We start from the raw sequence: 24,594 nt of genomic DNA, 5'->3' as shown, positions 1-24,594 counted from the left end.
ATATATATATGTATACGAAATGCATATATTGTTTTCAAAATTTCCAACATTTTCGATGGAAAAAAGAAGAAAAAGGAGGCAAAAGAAAGAAGAATTCAAAAGTATATAAAAATATAAAAAGAATTAGCTTGTGAATATAAACATACGTGACAAACAGGTTTATTTCCTTCGTTTGCTGACCACCGAATTTACCGCGAAATCGATTCGGAGAAGTGTGACGTCTCGCGTGTACATCTCAAAAGACAGATGTCGAACGAAACGTGTGATATTTTTATCCGCAATTCCAGTTTTGTTTGCGCAAGTATTTTCTCGCTCGTAGCAGAAGTTCGCGATTTATCGATTATCTCGTCACACTCGGAGAGATCGTAAAAATAATTAATAGCCGACGTTGCAACAACTGATAATCATTTTGCCTAATAGCAATCTGTTATTCATGTGAACGACTGGTTGGCAAACGAGCCTGCGGGAATGATTCATTATTCATTGAATTGTGCACAAAACTCGTACGTTCGATTGATAGTCAAATCGAAAGTTGAAAATTTGTTCGAGAATTAGCGTTTCTCGTGTATCACAGAAATATATTTCCATGTACACAAACGAGCATTTAATTTTCAAATGAACGTGGAACGAAGTATTTTTTAAATCTAATAACAAACACTCGATTCACTTCGAAAAAAAATACATAAAGCAGGTTTTATTTTAGATTTTAACCAAGCTTGGTTAAAATGCTGATAAAACGCAGCACATTTCTATTTCTGGTGAATCCGCAACGTGATTAAGTTAGCGGTAATCCGCAACTATCCGGTTAGATATTATTCTTTAATCTAATTTATCCTTATTCTTTTATATAATTAAAGTATGTCTTTTGCGAGTAGTATTTTAATAGTTTTTAAATTGTTTCTATTTCATGTTTGCCTAACTGATATTAAATAATTAATTAAGTCATTAGAATTCCTCTCTCCTTATCGATTCTGATTCTGAATTCAATATTTTTTGCTTTTTTATTTATTACTTATTTTTATTTAATGTTATGGTACGTTTTACACTACATAATGCACCTTATACGAATCAATATCTTTAAAATCTTTGCGATAAGGCATTTTATCTTCAAACGATACTGCGTGTTTCATGAATTATTAATGATCGCCGATGATAGGTCATGTATCCTAATTTTTGTACGTTGATGCGTACAGGCGAATTTTTTCGAGCGTTCAAAAAAAATCGCACCTCATTCTCCACAACGGTGTATTTGTCATGCATATTAATGACGGCTGATGGACAAGCAGCGACTGAATCGCCCGACAATCTAATTTTCGCGCGTTAAGGCGAGAGAAATTTGTAGCGTTCGTTTAAATCGTTCCTCATACAATTTATGAATGAGTTTATAATATCCATCAATAAATTATTTAACGAATTTATCGGTATTATTCTCCTTCAACAAAAAAACATGAAAAGTTCAATTACGCAATTATTTAATATCACATTGAAAAATTTGTGTTTGGAAATGAAGACCGGAAGATCTGATTATCTCAATCAAAATTTTGGTTCTCTCAATTGTAATAGATTCGACCAGAAAATTCTGATTTGTCCAATTTCAACCAGAATTGCAATTAATACAGCTAGACTTTTTCTAGCGCAGCAATTGAAATATAAAGAGATAATAAAATGGGTAAATATTAAATTTAGAACGGAAGTAATTAACAAAAAAAATGAATTTGAAACGTGAATAACAAACATTTAATATTGACTTCGAAATTATTCAATATCATATCTCTTATGAGGCAGCTACGTGCTAAAGGGTTAAAGACACCGCGATTGAATAAGTGCGTCTAATTCCCCGAAACGTTTTTGTAAACCAACACACATAATTCTGTTCTATTATGGCCGCGAGGACAATTGACACCTATCACGATTGAAAAGGGATTGAATGCAGCTTCGGAGCCGGTTGAGCGAGAATGGCGCAAGGTCTCTCTCTGCACAGGAGTTCAGGGATTCCTGAAAATTATTAACGGCATCGCGCGGAGTTACGGCAGGCGTATCATTCCTTGGACGGAGCAGTGGTTCTCATCACGTGCGCATCGTTGCGAGTAATTCCTGGCCGTCAGTAAATTGGCGATTTATGGTGGATGGTGACGGATTTGCAAGTATAATGAAAAGAGCTTAATGTTAAAGGCATTGTGCTCTCGCGATGCGCGAGGGAAATAACAAGAAAATCGCATAGGGGCGCGCGAGTATGTGTGCCCGGAGCTAGCAAGGGATGGAAAGTGAAAGGACGAAGCGAGAGAAAAATACGCGTGGGCTTAAGGCGGTAGAGGGGAGGAAGGAAAAAAGAGTAAGTAAGTAAGTACCAAGAATAAATTAAACTAATTGAGCCAATTAAATTAGCCAGCTGTTCACGCAACGATGGCGTAGGGACACGCTCTCCTCGGTAAGAAGTCATCGTCGTCAGAAAACGTGTATCCATACGCCCTTTTGAATAAACATATAATGCAAGTTATATCTAGAAAAATTGAATACATAAATCAAATTTGATGTTATCACTAATGAATGTCTAACATGATATCGAAATTGTAGATTACTTGATAAATTTAAACATTTTATATTGAATTAATTTGTTAAATACATTTTATTGAATATTACATTGAGAAAAATTTCTGATTGAAAATTAATAAAGTAGAAAATTCTGATTTGCCTATTTTAGGCAACTCTCTAGAATTCCAATTAACGTAGTCAAACACTTTTCATCCAATGTTGAATTTCGGATGATATTTCTTCGAAGACTGTGGGATGAACTTTGTTGTATGCAATTTATAATATTTTAAATATTTTAACAATAGCGTATAATATATTTCAATTTGATATAACAAGCTATTATATAATCAATTTATTAAGGAAGCGTTGCAAAATTCACATTAATTTTTCTAATTATTTTGAAAGATTATATCATAAACTTATAAAACATTATAATATAAATTTATTTACATACATTGATTGTGTTCTGTGTAATGTTTACTGCAATGTTTCATTTTTTTATATAGTTCTCGAGTTTTCATATGATAATAATTATATGTAAAAAAAAAAATAAAACATTAAAATATCTAGTAGAACTTAATCAGATGTAATAAAAATGGATAAGAAGTGATCAATAATTTAATGTTAAATATTTAAATATTCAAATGTATTCGGATCGTATGATTATCGTTCAAATATAAGAAAAAATATTATTAAAGTTTAATAGCGGATGATATATCCGTGTTTCTAACATTGATTAATTGCGAATGTCTTTAATAATCAGTTTACAATAGTATTCGTAATAAGTAAATAGTATTAGTAATAAATAGATATAATAATGTCGAATATCAAGAAGATTATTACATTCGATATACACTATTGATATCTGTAATTCATTTCATGCAATAACATTGTTGCTGATGAGTTCTCCTTTTTATAAATTTAATAATTAATGAATAATTATGTTGATTATAAATATTTAATATTTACTGACGTCAACGTTTAGAATTAAATTATTGATATACAAAGCATAATAACATCAGATTATATGTTTGCTATAAATAATTATCTATTCATATATATCACGCTATATATTCATATATATTTTTTCCGTGACGTAAATGTTTCATAAATATTCCGATAGATAATTAAATTCAAGATCAGAAATTTTTCAGTAACAATGAGCGCAGTAATCGTTTAAATGTTCCAATAGACAATCGCATGTCCAATTTTTTAGTAATAACGGGCATTTTGAAAAGGGTTGAGCAAATAATTAAAGACTCATGATCAGCGATTTGTATATGTTACTTGAAGGGTATCGCATTTCGCCATACGGGTAGGCAAATTACAGATGGGGATACGTGACCGCGTGAAGAACTCAAATAATTCTTAAGTAATTCTTTGCGCGCGCTCGCGGGCTTCAAAATTATTATCCAAACGAAATGTCAGAGGATACGAGATAATTGTTGTTGCACAAGAGACGTGCGATATTTTCGCTTTCGCGCCAAAGAAGATGCCTAACCACGTTATTACCGCCAATTATTGCCTCATTTTTCCAAACAGACAAACTTTGACGCACGCAGCTGCTTATTATTCAAATGATTTCGAAGTTACGCCATAATATGTCAATATATATATAATTAGAGATAACTAATCAATTTTAATTTGACACGCTATTATTTTAAAGAGCATCAGACATTTATTTATCCGTTCATACAAATGTACGATTTAATAGATCTGAATATTTTTTGAATAAACTTATAATACGTTTTTATTCTTAACTACTTTTTAATTATTCCTAAGACTGTATGAAATAGATTCTTACGTCATGCATTTGAAAAATTAATTAAAAAAATTAAAGCTTGCAAAGAAAAAAAGTGCCTCATTATATGTTACATATATTGAGAGATAAATTTTATTACTTGCATTTAATTACTGTATCAGAAATGAGTCTATAATTTATCTATGCCATCTTATTTAATATTTCATTTTAAAAAACGTTAAGAGATTCTACTGACCTGTATCCGTGCCTCCGTCAGGCCGATCTTCATGGCGAGCTCCTCCCTAAAAACAAAAAGGAAGGTAATCATTAACAAGAAAAAGGAACCAAGGCCGCATATAGCCGCGAGCCTATTTGCGCGTGCGAATTATCCGATTCTGTTATTGAGATAAACTCGAGTTAACGGAGTGTGAGCTTCGGTGTCAGTTCAGAAATTATTACGAGTCCCGAACAGTATCTACTATAAGCGGTAATAAAATTATAATATTTGCCAATTTTAATGATTTTCTAAATATGATGTGATATATACGTACACAATATATGCATTATCTCTTTAATAATTATATAAGAATTAATTATTTTATTGAAGAATCATTGCGTTGGTTCATAATGGATGGATGTAACAACTCGACTTGAATTTATTCACGTTCAATTTTAAAAAAAGTTCTCATTATAATATTTATTATTGTATTAAATCGTTAATCTTCTTAGAGATAATAATTTTACATAAAATTATCTTTAATTGTTTAATTGCTTTATTGTTGTTAATATTTCTGAATAATAATCTATTACTTAGTACTGAATTATTATTGCATACTCTCTCAAGAAGTTAAACTTTACAATATTTTAATGAATAACACATCCTTTTGTTACTCTTTTTTTCTTACTTTACGTAATCAAATGTATGTCTAAACGTTTGGACAAGTTAACGAAGTAAATACACATAATTGCAACTGTAATTATTATCTCCCTTGAATACGCGATTTATTATTATACTTAAGAATAATTATTAATTCAACAAAAAAATCATTTAGTTGTCTTTTAATAATGTTGAGGAATAGCGGTTACAATATGACCTCGTATCATATCCGTGAGAAAATCGCGGAAACCGTTCTACAAAATAGTCAGTCTATCTCGTAAAAACGCGCGCGTTCATTATCTTAATTAGTTTTGCATCCGAAGCAGATTAGCCAACGATAACGATGCACGGGGATTAATTGCATTATGTATCTCGCATTATGTGTGATTTTCCATTGGATTGCTACTTGCACGAGCCGTTGTGACGAAAGCTATTAATATCTATTACGAGACGATCAGAATCCGTGGCGACCGCGCCGTCTTGGCTCCGGCAAGCAGATAGAATCTCATTTTATATAGGTGACTGCGCTCCTCAACGGCATATTACGAATACGATTATCCGTAACTAATTGATCGGTCCAATACAGCGGTAATGACGAATAATTATTAGCTCGTGATATTTTACATAACGTCGATCGTGTCATACGTTGTACCAGTTTCTTTTCCGCTCGATTGAATTTCGCATCGCGGGCGCATATAACACGAAGATAGTTTGCGTATAATCTCACGTATATTACGTGACACTTTTCTGCAAACGCATACGGCGCTTGCTTCGCATAAAATCGTGTCCCCTTGTCCTGTTGTTTAGAAATGAACCGCATAAACGCCGGAGGTTACTGATTAAGAGAGAAATACACAGAAAAATAATAATTCTATTCAACAATAAAAAATCCAAAAAAATCAGAGCAAATAAGAGTCAGCAAAAATCACCAGATTAGCAGATTTGATTTTATAATCCCAAGACATAGAAGGAATTCCTCTCGACATTGAATCAAAATCAATTAAAATTTAATCACTAAAGAGTTTTAAGTTAAAAAACGCATGTTGATCGCAGCTCGAACGAAACATGACTAATACATTTAATATAATTGAGATTATATTAAATGTATTGTTCGAGTCATGTTTTGTTCGAGCTTAATCTGATAGTGATTTTTTCTTGGACATGAAGGGATTTTGAAATTCTATTGCTGAGGATGGTTCCAAAGTGAAAACGTACTATTTTTTGGAATGAAGATTCTATTTTCTAGAATAAAGATTTAAGATTATGTATTAACTACGCTGACTCTCATTCACCCTGATTTTTTTGGATTTTTTGTTGTTGAAAGTCCGTAAGAAAATTACATTATTACTATTTGGAATAATTCTATTGTTAAGAAAAGTAAATTATCAATTTATTTTCTTTCTTTTAATTATAATGATTATTTTTACCATAGAATATTCTTGATAATAATGTTAAAATATTACTCATTACAAATGTGAGAAAAACATTATTATTGAAAACAAGAGTTTATTTTCTTTTGAAAATTATTATAAAAATTGTTTGAAGAAGCGAACATTAATTTATATAATAAGCAAATTGAATTTGTTTTAATTTAATAATCATGATTGCGAAGTATTAAACTCACTAGGACTCAGAATCTATCTTGAATAAAGATGCTTGTGAATTTTGATAGATTTGCGGATATAAAGTAAATTCTATCTAATTATATTAGTGGACAGTTAGTGAATATAATCCAATTCGTTGGATAAAGTGATTCAAAATTTTAAATATTAAGCTTATAATGATATGTACGATTCTAGATAAACTTGTTTATAAAAATTTAATTTAGAATTTAAAACGCGTTAGAGAGTGTACATATTATTAAAAATTTAATATTTGAAATGTTTTATGCAATTGGTTCATGTCCATTAACTGGTACATTTATCTTATTTTTGAAATTTTTGAAATACTTGAAACAAGTATTTCAAAATATTATTATTTGCATACAGCAAGTATTTTTCTATGTATAGAAAATATTATTTATAGATGCTGTAACCTATAATCTAAAAATCATAATATAGCTACTTATTAAGAGTGCATGAACATGCATTAGGAATTACAAAGCGTTACGCTGTACATGAGCATGAAGTGACGAAGACTTTCTGTTTTTGCTCAAAAGGATGCGTATGTTACAAATGTACCCTATAATTATAATACATTCGTTAAGAATGTAGATTAGATTGTAAGAAAAGTAGTACAACTACGTTCAAGGAAACAGAGGAAATTAATAGTCATCGACTTTAATAATTAAATTCCTTTCGGTTGATTTACGTTGGTTAGGCGATTGCTTTCGCAGGATGTTTCCAGTAAAGATAATAACCCGTATAAATCGCCGCTTGCATGATTTCACCGGAAATTATGCGAACGCATTCTCAATTTTTTTCAACTGAGAACGAGGCAAACTGAAGGCGCGAAGGAATTATTACGAGGCAGGCGTGAATCATGACGGGTGTCGATAATTCATCTCGCACATTGATAATTCATTCATTCCAGAAATATTAGCGATTTTCGCTGTTGTTGCGTTAAAGGAACCGAATGGCAGCGATCGAGTATATCCGGCGGCGGGTAGAAAAAGAAAGAAGAAGGAAAGAATGAATCGGTCAGTGAGACACCCCGCCGGGCGTCTCTCATCTTGTAGGCAAATTGCCCAGATGTTCCACGAAATCGCGAGGAAATCTCGGTGATTATGCCGCGCACAGAAGCTCTTGCGTCCGATCGTCTTGGATCTCGTGTTTAGGTGCATTTCAGCCTTCAGACGGTAGCTTCCGAAATTACAGGGATTTCAGGACGCTTCCGAAGATTGTGGCCGTGGTCCACGGATTCGTCCAATTCACGTCGCGTCAATTTTATCATCGTTCGCTCGGATGCTCGTCCAATCTGATTGTTGCATCCGAGCCGAAATTCTTCCGTTCTTCCGATTGATCTCTCGTACGAGAAATATCTAAATCGCGTTTTTAATTTTATATTAATATTTTTGAAAACTGTATGAAAACTGTGTTTTATACAGTTTACTATTATACTATTTTTACATTTTACTATTATATACATTTTACTATTATATATTTTTACTTTATTAACCACAAGAAAATAGTTTATATCTAATAATTAATAATTATCGTTTCGGACTTTACTTTTGTTGTATTCAAATTGACTTTAGTTGTACTCTTACTAAATAAATCGCAAATTTCTGTAAAACGTTTTGCGATAATAAAGATAGCTATATCTAATAATAAAAGTATACAGTCTAAAAAGTTTTGGAAAATTAAACTATTGGTGTCACGAGTATTACTGGATATACTTAAATCTTAAAAGAATAATAATAATAATCCATTTCTTGAGTTAAATAATAATTTGTTATTTTTAATTTCTATGTCAAAATGTAAATCAGTTTATTTCTGTGGTTATAAATAAACAATATTCATATTATATGCATTTACATTATATAAATAATAAACTAAAATTTAAGTCAAGTTTAATACATTTTCTTAAATCAAATTATTTAATTTCATTATGTTAGTAAAATTAATAACATATTAAATCTGTTCTTTTTTGCTGAATTTTTTGCACGATTTATCTTTTCACTTTTCTCTCCAAGAGAAAAAAAGAGAAACAAGAAAATGAAAATGAACACAAGAAATTTAACTAAAAACAGATTGAGATTTAGGAGCAGTGATAACTACAGAAATAGTTAGAAATTGGATACAGTTTAACATTATAAATGTAACAGTAGAGAATTAGCAACTTCCTCAGAATTTAATTCGCCAAATTGAGTTTATTCGATGAAGGTAATCATTAACAAAATAATAGAACAATTTATCCATTTTATTTAATCATCCAAAACGATCCTCATCGCGAATCGACCGGTAAAATTGCAAAACGTATTCACGTCGTCAAATCATTTTTGATGGCCCGCGTACCGACTTATGGAGGAAATGTAACTAGAAGACGCGAGTTCGTATACTGCTGCAGTACTCTCTGATTACCCGTTGTCGTGCGCTAATGACCACTCTGGTGAACATAGTTGCAGACGGTAATTCGTACCTGCTACCAGGCGGCTCGACTTCGTTTTCAATGAAACGCCGAGTATGAAAGCGCGCACCTATCAGCTGCTTCTCACGAAAAACAGGCTTACGCTGTGAACGATAAAATTACGTATAGTACGTGATCTCTCTCTCTCTCTCTCTCTCTCTCTGCCCGTTATGTCTGATTATCTGTATGATTCACAAAAATGAATGAATCAAGACTACAATATATATTCTACTAGTCACAGTTTAGATATTTGATAATGTCAGAAACTTCCTATACGGCTATTTTAAGTGACATAAAATTGTATATTTTATTTTTTTCCAGTAAGAAGTATAAAATATAGAATCATAAAGAAAAGTACTACAATAGAACAGTTGGAGATTTCATATTAGACGCTTTCATAAACTTGTATTGTGCCTTCGAGGATGAGGAAAGTGGTTTATATCGTTGTTCCGCCTTAACAATTCAAATGTTTTATCTATCTCGTAATCTTTGCGTCACTTCTGGCCACTCGAGCACGATATAATCTTTATAGATATGTGCATTACATGCACGGGTGTGCGAGCGCGGACAAAACGCACACCATCAAAGAAGTGGACGAGGCTGAGGCACCTTGGGGCCTGCGAGTAATAATAATTTAGCCTTTCCCTTTTTCTTTCTCTCTCTTTCTCGAGACACGTTCGCCAACGTCCTTCTGGATTTAATAAGATCACGAAATTTCGCGGTTAGACGGGCGTCCCTAATTACACCCGCCGTTCACCGAGACTCTCAGTTACCCTCGATTCGCGTATCATTATTATTACGTGTCCCTCTCCTAACTCCCTCGTCCACGGTGTGTCCTTGCCATGGGAAATGCGCGAGCTTCGGAAAAGTCGCTTCTGACGGGCACGTACGCAAAAGATTAGTCGCGCATTCGCGACTTAATGGGAAATATGAGATCATGATGAAAACCTCGTGCAAAGATCAGCAAAGTCTCCGTTACATGTCCTAGTATTCAATCTGAAATTCCTTTGTGATTAATCCATAAATTCCACCAATGTAAAAGGCATTTATTAGATGAAGCTAACGAGATCTTGCGTTGTACATTTTCAATTCTCAATTTTGAAACTCAGAGCTTATTAGTCTTGACATTTTTTATGACATTTTTAAGAGAAATTAATCTCATATTTGTCAGAATCATAGAAATAATATAATAAGAAAATTTAAATTGTAATTTATTATTATTACTGATTAGTATTATTGATTACTGTTTATACAAAACAAAGTAGATATGTATAGCTAAAATGACATCAGGAAGAAAAGAATTAATATATTGCTACACTATATACGTAAGACATTACATATATGACAGAAAACACGATTCTTTCTCATTATGGAACACACCTGATTTATAATTAATGTATAGCCGCTACGTTCACACGCGTTGAAAAATAGAACATGACTAATCGCCGATTAATTGCATCAACGATAATAATCATAGATTCTTTTGATATCCGGTTGTACGATTCTGTATTGCGAGTTCTTCAAGCTTCGAGAGATCGACTTTCACAGATTTGGCGAACAAATTGCCTCGCGCAAATAATCCGCAACAAAATACATTCTCAGAATCGATTGCCGTCGCTGAAAGGAAGTCCTTCCTGTCCTATCCTGTCCTGCGCAACATTGCGAAGTCATAGTAATCGGACTGCGAGGTGCGAATGGATTTGCCATTTCGCAACCGTACGTTAGTATAGCGTGAACCCACGGCTGGCATCAAAAGAGACCGCTAAGTGGATTAAAGGCAAGTTTCTTCGTCATCTTCTTCGTCTAGTTTTTCCTTCTCACTCCCTTTCCCTTTCTTTCTCTGTCTCTGCCTTTTCTTCCTTTGCTACTCCCATCGCGGCATCCTGCCGTTCTTATTTGCTCCTGGCTCGGCGCGAGAAGTCCTTCTGCAACCGCGCTTCGTCAGAAGTCACGGACGAAGGAAGATAATTTACTTAACTTACGTTTAATCGTGTTTGCGCGCTTATTTATTCGCATCGTTTGCGTCAACATTTGAATTTAATGCGCTTGGAATTTAATTCGATGACGAAATGATAGTGATTAATCACGACTCGCAATCACACGTTTAATGCGTGTGAAGGTTAATTAATTTTCTTTTGTGGAAAACATATTATTTAAAAGATTATTTAAAAAAAGAATCGACATATATTCCATAAATTTTTGTTCTGTAATATTAGAGAGAGAAATTGTTTTTAATAATATTGAAAAAAAAATATTTATAGTCCAAGGTAATACACATATATATATATACATACATATTGCGTACAATTTATAGTATTATTTATCTTTATTAACTTTCTAATACCTGTAAATAAATTATTCTCTTCTTTTGTTATTATATAATATTATATAATTCGATCTCGTATCAATAAATTACCGTGTAATTCTCGCTTCCATGCAATTTAAAATCGATTCTTTCTCATTCGATCCATGTGCTGTAGTGTGGTGACCACAGTTGCATACGATTCGCATCTCAAATACATATCTTGAGTATTACGGAGATGATTACATTATCGTTATGAGAAAATACGAGAGAATCGAATTGAGATGGCGAAAAAAGACAGGTCGCTGGGGAAAAGAGTGAACGAGACAGAAGAGACAGAGAATGCGCGCGGGTGCGTGAATGACATTGCTGGTATGAGCAAGAGGCTTGGCGCGCGAGTAATTTGAGTAATTACCGCACAATTACATTATCTAATTAACCCGGGAGGTCGGAGCAGCCGCCAGTTACCGCGATGTGGCGGCCGTGATTGTCTCACTCGTGGCGCAATCACAATTATTATTGTTTAACACGCGCGGCATGAAAGCATTGAATTTACAGAAATCTGAATTCGCAGAATTTTGCACAGAGTTGGTAATAAAAACCTGCAGTTCTATTTTAGTCTTATTTTTTTTTAAAGGTAATTTAACTATTAGAAAATCTTTTATATTGCGAATATAACATGATCATTTCAAAAGAATTAAAAATACCAAAGGCGTTTTTGGTATAATCACATCTATGTGAGTATTATTAATCACTATAAATAATTGTGGGCACAATTTGCTATGTGATTAATCGATTCGTAGAAATGTATTCGAGAGGAAACCACGGCATTATTGTCCTTTTTCTTCCTTTTTCATTATTCTCGTTATATACTAAGCAATCGTTTCTCATGATCGCCAATCGGCCTGCAGGCTTTATACACGTTTTTTTTCCGGGAGTTAGGTCCAAGTTGAGTTCCGCGGTTTTACTTCTATCTTCTCTCCAGATTAATGGCGAGTTATTGGGTATTATTCTGCTGTCATTAAGTTATTATTAATGACAAGATGTAATTGTTTTGCCATGGCACATCCGAGACAGTTTGAATGATGAAATATTTTTTAATCACCTTAGGCGATACGTTTCTTTCCAATTTAAATTTTGCGTAAAATATTTCTTTCATAACACGATGAATAAAATATTAAATGATTCTCTGAAATTAATGGTAATTGCTTAAATTTAATTGATAAGTTAGGTCATACTAATTTTATCAATACACGTATTTTTTAAAATATTTTAAAAAATTATTGATTGTAAAAACATTTTGTGTCGTTAAATTAGTCTTTTATAATTTTTATATTCCGAGATTGTTAATTCCTATAGAACATTTTCGTCGAAAGAGAATAAAAGCAAATCATGCACACACATAGTCAATTTATTTACTGCGTATAACTTTTAAGAAGAGCTAATGTCGAGTTATATATAATCTAAACACACAATAAATGTGTGACACGTTACAGTCTATGTGCATAACAGTTGCGTTGAATAAACAAGTCTTGGAATTTGCTATTTATCTTGACATAAATCACATATTGTAATTATCTCTACATAATTTGTATTTGCGTAAGTCGATGTACTCTCTGATAAATTTAAGATCTAACAAAAGACTTGTTAATTATATTTACAAAGTAATAGCGATATCAGCATATGATTGATATCATGAAACAAAAATTAGTCACGTCTTTGTCTTTAATTAGTGTCGATTATTATCAACGTTTTAGTAAATATTTCTTATAAAACTATACGTTATAAAAGTTTTCACATTGTAATATAGATAGATAGATAAAGAATAAATAAAAGGTACATTAACAATACTAAATATAAAGAAAGTATTCGATAGACATTCGATACAATAAGCTAAGTAAATTTTTTTAATAATCACATACATTTTTAAGGGAAAAAAAGAATAAAATGGAATATTGCAAAGAATACAAAATTAAACTTAAAAAATAATCAAGATGACATAAAGTGATAAAATGTTCAATAAAATACACATTCCTACGATTGAAATATCGTGAACAGAGTTTATGCACACACGATTGTTATCTGTAATGTGACGTAAAAAAGAGAGGACAACAAAATTCGTCGACGAAATTCGAGCCTCGGTATAATAAGCGACGCCCGAAGCTTCTTGCCTTCCTTATACGTCATCTAGAAAGACGCCTCCTTATGCGCGGTATCGATAATGTTTAATAACGAATCGCGCCGGCCGGACAAGTAATTCGCACTGACGAGGGGTGACAAGCGGCTTTTGCCGCTCGCATTATTCTCGAGCAGGATCCGCGACCGTGCGCGCATACCTGCCGTGACCGCTACCTTTGTGAGGAGCGAGGCGAAAGAGAGAAGCCGGTAGCCGGCTGCGTAATGCGTGCGTAATGCGCGCTTAATACGCGTACGGCGTGGAGAGCCAATTACTGATTGGCCACACTACCGCCAATCGGATGAGGGATGGACCCCGGTAAACCTGTACTCTTCGATCTCCTTCGCACTTCGCGAGACGAAGCCCTTCGTCCTGCTCGGCCATGCAGCCCGTCTTCGAGGAGGAACGAGGAGGGACGAGTCCCGAGACAGTCTAACAATCTTTTTCGTCGCTTCGAATGGAATCCGAATAGACAGAATAGCGTAGACTCGAATCGTTGACAATAATAAAATGCTTAAAATGCACACAGTTCATAGATCAAGTAGAAATATTTTCACTTCATTGTTTCATAAAAAAAGAGATTTTTTTTTAAATATTTATTATGTATATATTTTAAGAATATTTTTGGAAACTTTGACTTTGGAAATTTCTTACTTTGATATCGTGATTATTTTAATATTGTTTTAAGAATTAAAGTATGAAGTAATTAAAAATTCGAAATAATAAGATGTAATAAATCATAAACAGCATATTTATATTAAAGCAATATCTGTAGTTATTTATATATTCTTAATATATTCTTTTATAAATTTTATCTCTTTATTAATATATTATCTCAAAAGGAATAACAAAATATTATCTGTAAATAAAAGAAAAAAACTTTTAAGAATTTTTTAACAAAAAGAAATTTTTTATTATTGACTTTTATAATGTATAATATAAATATTCTGTATAAATTTTTATCCGTGGTTCACCATGTTATTAATTTATTAATTTCATAATGAAGCAATGACCGACTGAAAACAATGAAAAGAAGGCTTATATCGACTTTATGTCATTTAACGGTGACGGAGATCCAATGCCGCTTCCGTGGGACGAGGTAACATCGTCCACTAATTAACTCCGGAAGGCACTAATCTTATTTGTTGAGAAACGAATAACGGGTCGGCGGCGTTTCTAATCGGGAGCATGACTCGTCGTCGGTCGATTAATGACAGGAGGAGTTGTGGACGCAACGGAGAGTCCGGGACTAGAGGAGGACTAGAGTCGTGATGGAAAGAAGAAGAGGGAGAGGAGAACAGAAGAAGAGACCGCTCCGTGGAACTGGTTCCGTTCCATGGATCACTGGAAACAATCATCCTTATTAAACTCACCACCGGCCCACCCCGCGGATATAAAGGCATCCTTTGGAATGATTTACCGAGAAGCGCGTCGCGCGGCCCTTTGAACAGGTGGATCCCTCGAAACGCGACGCGAACAGACGATAAATTTTATGGATCCACTGGGCGGATAGATTGAGAACGCGCACGACGGGGGTGGCCGCGCGCGATATTCCGCCGAGTCAGGTTTTCGAAGCGAATGCGGGACGAAATGGCGCCCGGCTAGTCGGAGCAATTAAGAAATGGAAAATCATCAAAGAGTTTTGTTATATAATTAGCTAAGGTATCCCTTGACATTCAGAAAATAAGTTTAAATAATTATACTGCAATAATTTGACTTTTCTTTAACATACAAATTTCTAACCATAATTATAGAACACATATTTAAAAAAATCGAATAGCAAGGCGAAGCGCTGATTAAATTTTGTCAATCACATCGACATTGGTATGAAAATTGACTGAGTACCACGTTGGAAGTAATTTCACATTTAAACACTCCATACGTGTTAACATTTATGAGGTTATTAATTAGCTATGTCATTTACTAGAGAGAAAATAAGTAGCTGAATATTTGAAAAGACGACAAGATTTCATCACTTTAATCGCGCTTCGTTTCTCTCTCTTTTTCTCTCCTGGAGTTTACAACCGGGATAAAAAATTAAAACCAACACAGACAGATCTGGACTGGTCGGGACCGCTCACGGTCGAACGATTAGTCCGTCGCTGTTGTCGGTAGCAGTATGGGCCTGAACCGCAACACTACAATCTAAATTAGATCTTAAGAGCTCGTAAAGGCAAGTGGCCACGCTCTCTTGCGAGCCTACGTGGCAAGCCGGCTTTAAGTGCTATATAAACAGGACGAATCTGGTAATCCGCGCGCTCCCTCGCAAATGCCATTCGGGCCTTATATTCGCGGCTCTCGCAAAAAGTCCGTACTTATCTGTTATCGCATTTGGAAACGGCATTCCGCAAAATGTTGTCCTGTCATCAACAGCTTGTTCGGGACTATCTCCGTTTAATCTTTGTCAGTCGCTGACAAAATTGGCCTCAAGAAAACCCTTTTGGTAATGAAAAAATAGAGAAATGGAAAAATTGAAAGCAAGTAAAAATATGAATAGAAATAAACATATATTATAATTGATAAAAAAATAATTAGGAGAGAAGAGATTAATAACACAAAGAAGAATTTTTATTAATGAAATAGTAAAAAGAAATGATATGAAATAGTAAAAAGAAATAGATAAGTAAAAATATGAAAATATAAAAAAGCATTCTATTCTATGGGTGAGAGAATGTCTACAAAAGTTAAAGTCATGAAGGATCCAAAAGAGAGCTCGCTCGATTACTCTCGAACCGATTTGCTGATCGAAAAATAAACGATGAATATAAGAGAAATGTTTATCGATATCCAATTCGATGTACATGGTTCGCCGCCGTGCGGGAACACGTGTCTTTTATTGGCGAATGAATTTTCATTCATGACGTCCAGGAAGTTAAGGCCGTACTAGCATCTTCTTTAGGATCTCATCGATATACATATATTTCGATAGGTCCCAATCGCATGTCTGCCCTTATATGTAAAGGCACGCTTAATGAATATGCGTCATGTTCCACGACTTTACTTTCTTCTCTTTCCCTCTTTCTTTCTCTCTGCCGCTCGTTCTCGTCAGGCTAGTCAATAAAACTAAGCGACCATAAAATCCAATTAGCGCGAAATTAATATTACCACACGGCGAAATAGCGGAAGAAACGGGGGATCAATTTATCCTAACAGCAGAAAACGTCGAGCAATTTTCCGTAGGCAGGAAGCCCGTATAAGTGGACAAGGAATAAATTAATACGGGCGACGAATGTTATTAGAAACCAATCAAGTTAATTACGGTTGTTTTCTTAAGAATAAAAGGAATTTTTATGGCTATAAATAAATAGGTGTCGGCTTTATAAGGAAGTACATATTTATTACGAAAATAATACATTGGGTGATTGAAAATCCGACAGGTGTCAGTACTCGCAATGCTATTAAATTACGAAACTTTATTGCTTTTAAGTGCGTACTATTTTAACGAGCAACAAAATAATAATTCTCGCCTCTTTCAAATTCACAGTCAAAAAGTTGTCTGTGCTTTTCTTATTTATTAACTTTTTCGTACAATTGAAATTGATTTCCTAAAAATTGACACACTAATTTTTAAATCATAACTACAAAGATTAAGTATCTTTTAAAGTATTTTTCACAATACTGTTCATCACAGATTAGAAATTTTCAATTAATTTTCTTCTAAAAATCTATTCTAAAAATATTTTTTTCATTACACGGAAAACTCGTTCGGAATCGCCTTGTTCTCCTCTTCTGAGAGGTTCAGTTCTAATTTTGCTAGATAAACGAAGGGGATTTGTATTTTAGCTCGTTAAGGCTATCTTCGTCGCAGTTTCACGCGTGCATGAATGTGCAGCTTGTCTCGCCATACTCGCGAATACATCTCCAGCCCTGACCGTACACCACGGACACTCTACCTGCTTCACCTCTCTCTGCATACTCCCTACCATCTTCGTTAATTACGAGAACCCATACCGTGGCCGCAGGATCGGACCTATTACGAGCGATTACACCGCTATTAGTTACCTACCGGGTGTTCCACGGCGCGGAGGAAGACAGTAAAAAAAGAACAAGAAGAAAGAAAAAGCTACCCAGATAGATTGCGCCGCAGCCCAATGGCGGCACGATATACTGTACGTATGTAACTGGACCCGGGTGTGCAGGGGACTTAATAATGCAAAACCGTCGTTCCGCGTCTACAGATGGGAATTTGCATGAGGATCGTCAGTCTGGCTGCAGGAAGGCCCGATGATCGATGTATCGTTCCACGAATTTACACTCGCGGATTTAGCAAACTTGCATGGATGGATAGGTGATTTATTTTAGATTCTACCATGGATTCAGATTAAAGAAGGAAACAGACATCATTATTCAAAACTACGTTTTAAAAGCGCTTCGAAGGGTTTTGTTTTCAAAACTTTCGAGTTAACTTTAATTTCGTTCTTCTTTTTCTAAAATACGTACTATAAAGTATATATTTTTATGTCAAAATTATTTTGAATATGTAAAATAACAACAGCAAACTAGAAGAAATACATTTAAATAAACGTTCCATATTAAGTAAAATAAATAGTAATTATCTTATATTCTTAATATTAATTTGATATTTCCCAAATTCTTTAGTCTCAAAATTTGTTAGAGACACAAAAATCTGATAAAAAATTATGATAATTATAGTAAAAGATATATATTAATCTTATCGATTGTTGCACCCGACAAGTAATTGCTTTTTTTGCTCCAAACTGCTACCAATTGAAGGTTAGATTAGTCATTCCTGGAGTTTAAACTAGAGCCTGAACACTAAGATTATTTTTTTTTAAGACTTTCGATTATTTTCCATTTAAGACTTTAGTGTATTTAAGGTTCTGCGTTAACATGCATTAAGTATACCTTTTTAAAACACGATATGCTTATATACCTACTCGTTGTCTCCAGCCGTCACCCGGTCATCACTATTTCGAGACTGTCTCAGGTAATATATACACTTAGGATAACCAGATTTCTTTTATAACCATGCTCAAGGACTACCTGTGCACCCATCGTAAATATCTTGCGGCGGAGACCATTTTTTGAAAAAGAATTTTGGTAAGTAACAACGTTATCGGCAATAGCCAGGAGAGTGCACAGGAGCCAGACAACAAAATATTTGGGTGGCAGCCGAATCGGTCTCTATATTGTATCTAAATTCCGTTACTCTTCCGAACGTGGACCCTAAAGCCTGATAAATAAAGCCGACTAGACACCTTGCCTATCGTCTGGATCCATGGGAGGTACACGAGCTTCCTATCCCGTCACCGAGATATACCATAAGCTCTTAGTCGTCTAGGGTTGTCTTCGAAAGACAGATCGCAACTCTAAATAGCTTTGTAATAATTGATCTTCGTTCAAATGCTCTTATGAAACATTATGAGAATAGCTGCATAATATTAAATTCATTAGTTTCACGTTTTCTAATTTCGCGCATTTCTTGTGTAGTAACATTCAAAGAATCTTAATAAAAACAAAATAAAAATAATTATAAAAATATAAAAATAAAAATACATTTTTCGTTACATTATTTAGGATTTACATATAGTATTCATGAAAAAATAAAATAAAAACTAATTCGAGATCGAAAAGCTCAGCTTTTCTTTACTTTTAAATAGAGTTTTAGTTTTAAATGATTACTAATCTAATGCTAAATTAGTTACCATCTATTAATATTCCATAGCGAGCACATATATTTTTGATGCTAAATGTATATAATAAAAAAGTTTTAAAATATTTTTTTATTCTGACATAGAGAATTAATTTATGTTATTCTATGTCACTATTTATTTGGTGTGTTTTAATTGTGGCTGTATATTGTACAAGGAAAAAACGATTTTATTGAAATATTGAAGAATATTTTCAGATCTATTTAACTTTTATCTAAAAAGTTAAATATAGATCTGAAAATATTTTGTTTGGATTATCTAAATAATTATAGAACGTTCAAACGGGTTGCTAGAATGTCAAAACTTTTTAACATTATTTTTAATATTTAAGTGTTTTACATGATATTATTTTGATGACCCAATAAAATTATTTTCAAATCTGTATCATCTAGTTAAATTTTTAAATACTTTAGCAAAATTGTATATCTATATATAAGATTGATATTTGCAGTATTATTCTTACAATATATGTGTTTAATTTAGGAGAAATTTTGATTTTCTAAAATCACGACGCCTATATTCTTTGCATACCAACTTTTTTAATTCCAAATAAAATTCCATCTAAATGAACTCACCCCAGCCATTTGAGTTAAGATAAAGCTCGAGATTATTAGACCATTGCTTGATGGTCAGTCGACTCACCTCGTAAACACATCCGGATAATGCGTCCTAGAGAAAGCCTTTTCAAGCTCTTCCAACTGAAAGCTAGTAAAAGTCGTTCTGTAGCGACGTTGCTTTCTCTTGGGCGTAAAGTCATCGGCCTCCGCTTCGCTTTCGGGGCTGGTTGGTGCCGCTCTTGAGTGGGTGCCCTCTTCTTCGGGTCTTACCTCCTCGGTAGAGATACCCATTTGAGTGGACTGAGGTGTTGTCGTCGTCGTCGTTGACGCCGGCACTGATTGCTGGTGAGACTGCGGGTGAGACTGCTGGCTCACCTGAGTCACCTGGCTCGAGTTGCTCGTGCTGCTCGCAGGACTCGTCTGCGGGACGGCCTGCTCGCTGCCTCCTCGCGACGAATGATCTGCATAGACAAATAATTATGTTACTCTTGAACAATAACATAGGTATAATTTTGTCATTTATACACTGAGAAACTCATTTAGTTGAATCAATTAATTTTTTGTTTGGATATGGGCAAACAAATCTTTGATTGATGCAATAAAATAATTTAATTGAAGCTATTAAGTTGTTATGACAATCAGATGTCAATATTTATTAGAAACAAGTGAAATGTTACAATAATCAAATGCTTTGCTTCAATTAAATTATTTTATTACATCAATTAATTTCTTTGTTTGGATGTGGGCAAATTCTTGGTTGATTCAACTAAATGAGTTTTTCAGTGTACTAACACAAATATAATTACGGACATCACAATTCGGGTATTGTATAAACTGCTCGGATCACGGAGTCCAGCATAATTTTGGTAAATTTAAATTTACTTCATGAATAAAATTTAAAGTTATTATTTATGAGATTTATGGTAATATATGGTAATATAACAAATGGTAATATAACTTAGATTATAATTTTTTAATTTTTTAAATTATATTAGGATTTTAACCTTTTTTTAGTCTAAATTTTACACCCACCGTGATAATCATTGCGATTCGTCTGTTTTATAAAAAAATTGCAGTAAACTATTTATATGTGCAAAATAGGTAATTTTGAATGCTTTCGGATGATATTGCAGAAATAAAAATAAAAACAATATCATTGAGTAATGATAAGATTGGAAATAACACCATTGATTATTAAAGTTCTATCTGTAAAATTATAATTCGCACATATGAAGAATTTTACAGATTTTGTTGAAATTACAGATATTAGTCATACATTTCATACATTTACACATGTTTTAAATCTTTGACTTTGTACATATATTATTATAAATGTTATAATACTCCAATATCATAACAATTGTTTAAAGTATAATCTAAAATTTGATTTTTCATTAACTTGTGATGTAAACATCATCTGACTTGATAATATAAAAATTTAAATATATAAAAATTTTTTCTAGCTTCTATGATTAATCACTTTACCATTACAAAATCACTAGTTTAGTAATTTTGTAATGGTAACTTTGAGTTATTCATTACAAAAGAGTATCAGTTTAATGATTAATCATAGATAGAAAAATACAATTTTTACATTATCATCAGATTAAATTTAACTACAAGTTAATCAGATTATGAAAAATCAGGCCTTATAAGAATCTGTAAGATAAAAATTTATAGAGACCCAAGATATATATCTATATCATTGATGAATCGATTGATACCTTAGGATGAATAGGAAAAAACTATGCTCTCGTTAAGGCCATCTGCTCGCGACTGAAATGCGAACGTGTTATAGTGTGAAACGATTCATCAGTTGTGACGTGAAGCGGCGACCACAACTTATTATCAGCAATGATCAGATTCCACGAATCGTCAGGGAAATCGTTGCGGTCTAGTTTCCGCTAGGAATGGATTTAAACGACGGCTTACTCGATGCACCGACCATAAATTATAAACTATCTCGGGATTTGGAATTTCCGCGCTTCAAATTTCCGCCTTCATGGACAGATTTACCGCTGTAATAATTAGGCTAATCTTTAACATGGCTGTTAGTCCGTAAAAAGTTTTACGTCTCTAAATAAAAATTAGAATGAGTTTTCGTTCTGGCATGCCAAGTATTTTTTTTATAATCAATATAAGAAAGATGTATCAATATAATATAATCGGTTAATTGTTGTCAAGAAAAAATATATTTTTCACAAGTATTACTCGTATTTTTTTTTTATAATTATAAAAGTATCGGTATTAAAATTATTTTAATTCGTTATTTCAATTCGTAAATAGTATTGAAATTAAATTTAATCTGATAAAAATTTTTTTGTTTAATGAAAATTTTTTAATGGAGTTAAAAAATTATATCGTATACATTACATTAAAAAATTAATAAAAATACTTCTTGCGTAATAAGATTTTTTCAACAATGAGAATAGAATATTTTAATGCAAAGATTAAAATCTAACTGTATAAAAAATAGATTGCATTACATTTGAATAATTTAAATATATCCGAAATAAATCTGCGTGTAAACCATATTTGTTGTCTCGAGAACGTCTTTGTGAATGCTAAAAAAATCATGCTGATATAAGTTATGTGCAAGTATCCTTTTAAAAGAAAATGAAAGAAATATATATTATGCAGATTATCAATTGAACAAAATATGATATAAATACGATACTGTCGCTTCTCTCGAGCTCTTGTTCATATTCAAACAATCCTTTTAATCGCGTGCTTCCTCTCTGTATCTTGCAAATCTGCCGCAGTTAAATCGACGCATGTTGCAACGATTAAAAAAATCATTAGAAAAAGAATAATTCAACACACGCGCAGAGTGAGGCTTTTGCGGTAAATGAAAAAATTGTTATTCATTCGATATCAATGTCATCCGTCATTACATGATTGCATATATAGTATAAACAATTTAAATGAAGTCATTGCATTGAAAAAGGATGCGTAAAAGTTTTTTCTCAAATAGAAATGATACCACTATTATTAATAAAAAAAATTTATAGCTAGACCTAATGATTTTAAATAATCTTACATGTATACATCGAAGTTGTCAGTGTTTAAATCAGGTTTTTCCTGCTTTTTTTATAAAGCTGAGTTAATTAATTTTCTATAGTAATGATACATGATGTTTATTTAATATAATATTAAAATTAATGAATATCAATTTTAAATACATAAGGCGATACGACGATAGAAAATATAAGGATGTACGTATGATTTATTATCATATATGTATATCAAAAAGAGGCGAATTAAAATAAATAAATTTTAGATGTAAACGTTGACATACGCGCGCGTGCGGCAGAGGTATCACTCCTTTCACCGCGGCTTCACCTCGTAGGAATTAATGATTTCTACGAGCCCGCACCTTGGCATGATCACAATCTCGCCATCGTGTAACGGCGTTCGATATTGCTTGTAAACTTGTAACGGAATCGTTGGCAATAAATATCCATCAACCAGTGGTTTTGAAGCCGGATTACGAAGTAAGTATTAACTAATACATGAATGAAAAGATTAATAATTGTTAGGATAAAATATTAAAGACAGTCACATTGAACAATTAATATTAATTTAAATTAAATTATTGATAATTTTTTAAGAGAATAATTTTGCAATATATTTTCTTGATTAAACAGAGAATTATTACGAAACGCGTAAATACAAATATATTAACAGTTTAAATATACTTCTCTAAATCATAAAATTAAATAATATTAAAATATCTTTTTATATATGATATTTAAATTGTATTTATTTATTCTCGAATTACTGCTTTCTTTTCTATTTGTCTAGATACTATAGTTACATCATTTTAAATCTTGCAAGAAATTTAATTTGCAATGACTGTGAGTATCCCCGTCACGTTTCGCGCATATCGGTGAAACATAGCTCTTACGTACTTCGATATATGCTCATATGTGAAGTCTTTAGAGAAAACGGCAGCCGATTGAGTAAATTTCTAGAAGCGGGCAGTTCGATAGAAAGCGAGGGTCGAAAAGACGGGCGCGGGATGGAGGAGGAAAGGATCGAAGTGGTTTACGCGGTTCTTAAGCGGCAGTTTTTAATCGAGTCAATTTATCGGAAATGAGCTTATAATGCAGGTAGCCTCGACGTAATGCCGATAATATACAACGGGCCTAAACCTCACCGGATTTTCCTTTTTGTTCGCATACTCATGATGTGTGCAACTACGAGTTCATCGACGCGCAAAGAGAGAAGGTAGAGAAAGAGAGAAAGAAGGAAAGAAAAAGAGACATGAAGTTAGAAAAAAAAGAGAGAGAGAGCGAAAGAGAGAGAGAGAGAGAGAGAGAGAGAGAGAGAGAGAGAAAGAAAGGAACGTGTAGGTAGCCTTTTACATTATAATAGCATTAATAGAGCCTGAGGCCGCACTTAGCGTTCACTCGCCGGCCAATTCGCCTCGTCGTTATTAACTGAAAATTACCGAAACCGAAATCTAATTCACGTAAATACTATAATTTTATCGCATGCCGAGGAATCGGGAGTCGCTCTCTAAGCGCTCGCTCTCTCGTATTCTTTCCTTATATGATAAGGCACATTAAATTCTTTAGCTTGATCGAACGGGTAAATACATCCGCAAGATCACGCATCTATGTATCGATCATGCTGATTTTTTTATTTTTAGCACCATTTACTCTGC

The 24,594-nt window shown here is 33.2% G+C and overlaps 1 protein-coding gene across 1 annotated transcript in view; it reads right to left on the bottom strand.

Moving 5' to 3' along the window:
* The window catches only part of LOC108694984 (homeobox protein aristaless-like), a 136,485-nt gene that overhangs the window by 8,296 nt on the left and 103,595 nt on the right, over positions 1–24,594 (bottom strand). Inside the window, exons 2-3 of the mRNA XM_018204684.1 lie at positions 20,011–20,386; positions 4,530–4,575 (exon numbers count right to left, since the gene is read on the bottom strand). Coding sequence (XP_018060173.1) covers positions 4,530–4,575; positions 20,011–20,386 — 422 coding nt within the window. The remainder of the gene's footprint in view (positions 1–4,529; positions 4,576–20,010; positions 20,387–24,594) is intronic.

The sequence above is a fragment of the Atta colombica genome, unplaced genomic scaffold (assembly GCF_001594045.1).
Source record: "Atta colombica isolate Treedump-2 unplaced genomic scaffold, Acol1.0 scaffold126, whole genome shotgun sequence".
Taxonomy (NCBI): domain Eukaryota; kingdom Metazoa; phylum Arthropoda; class Insecta; order Hymenoptera; family Formicidae; genus Atta; species Atta colombica.
The sequence above is the reverse complement of the archived record's forward strand: the minus strand, read 5'-3'. Positions and strand labels throughout refer to the sequence as shown.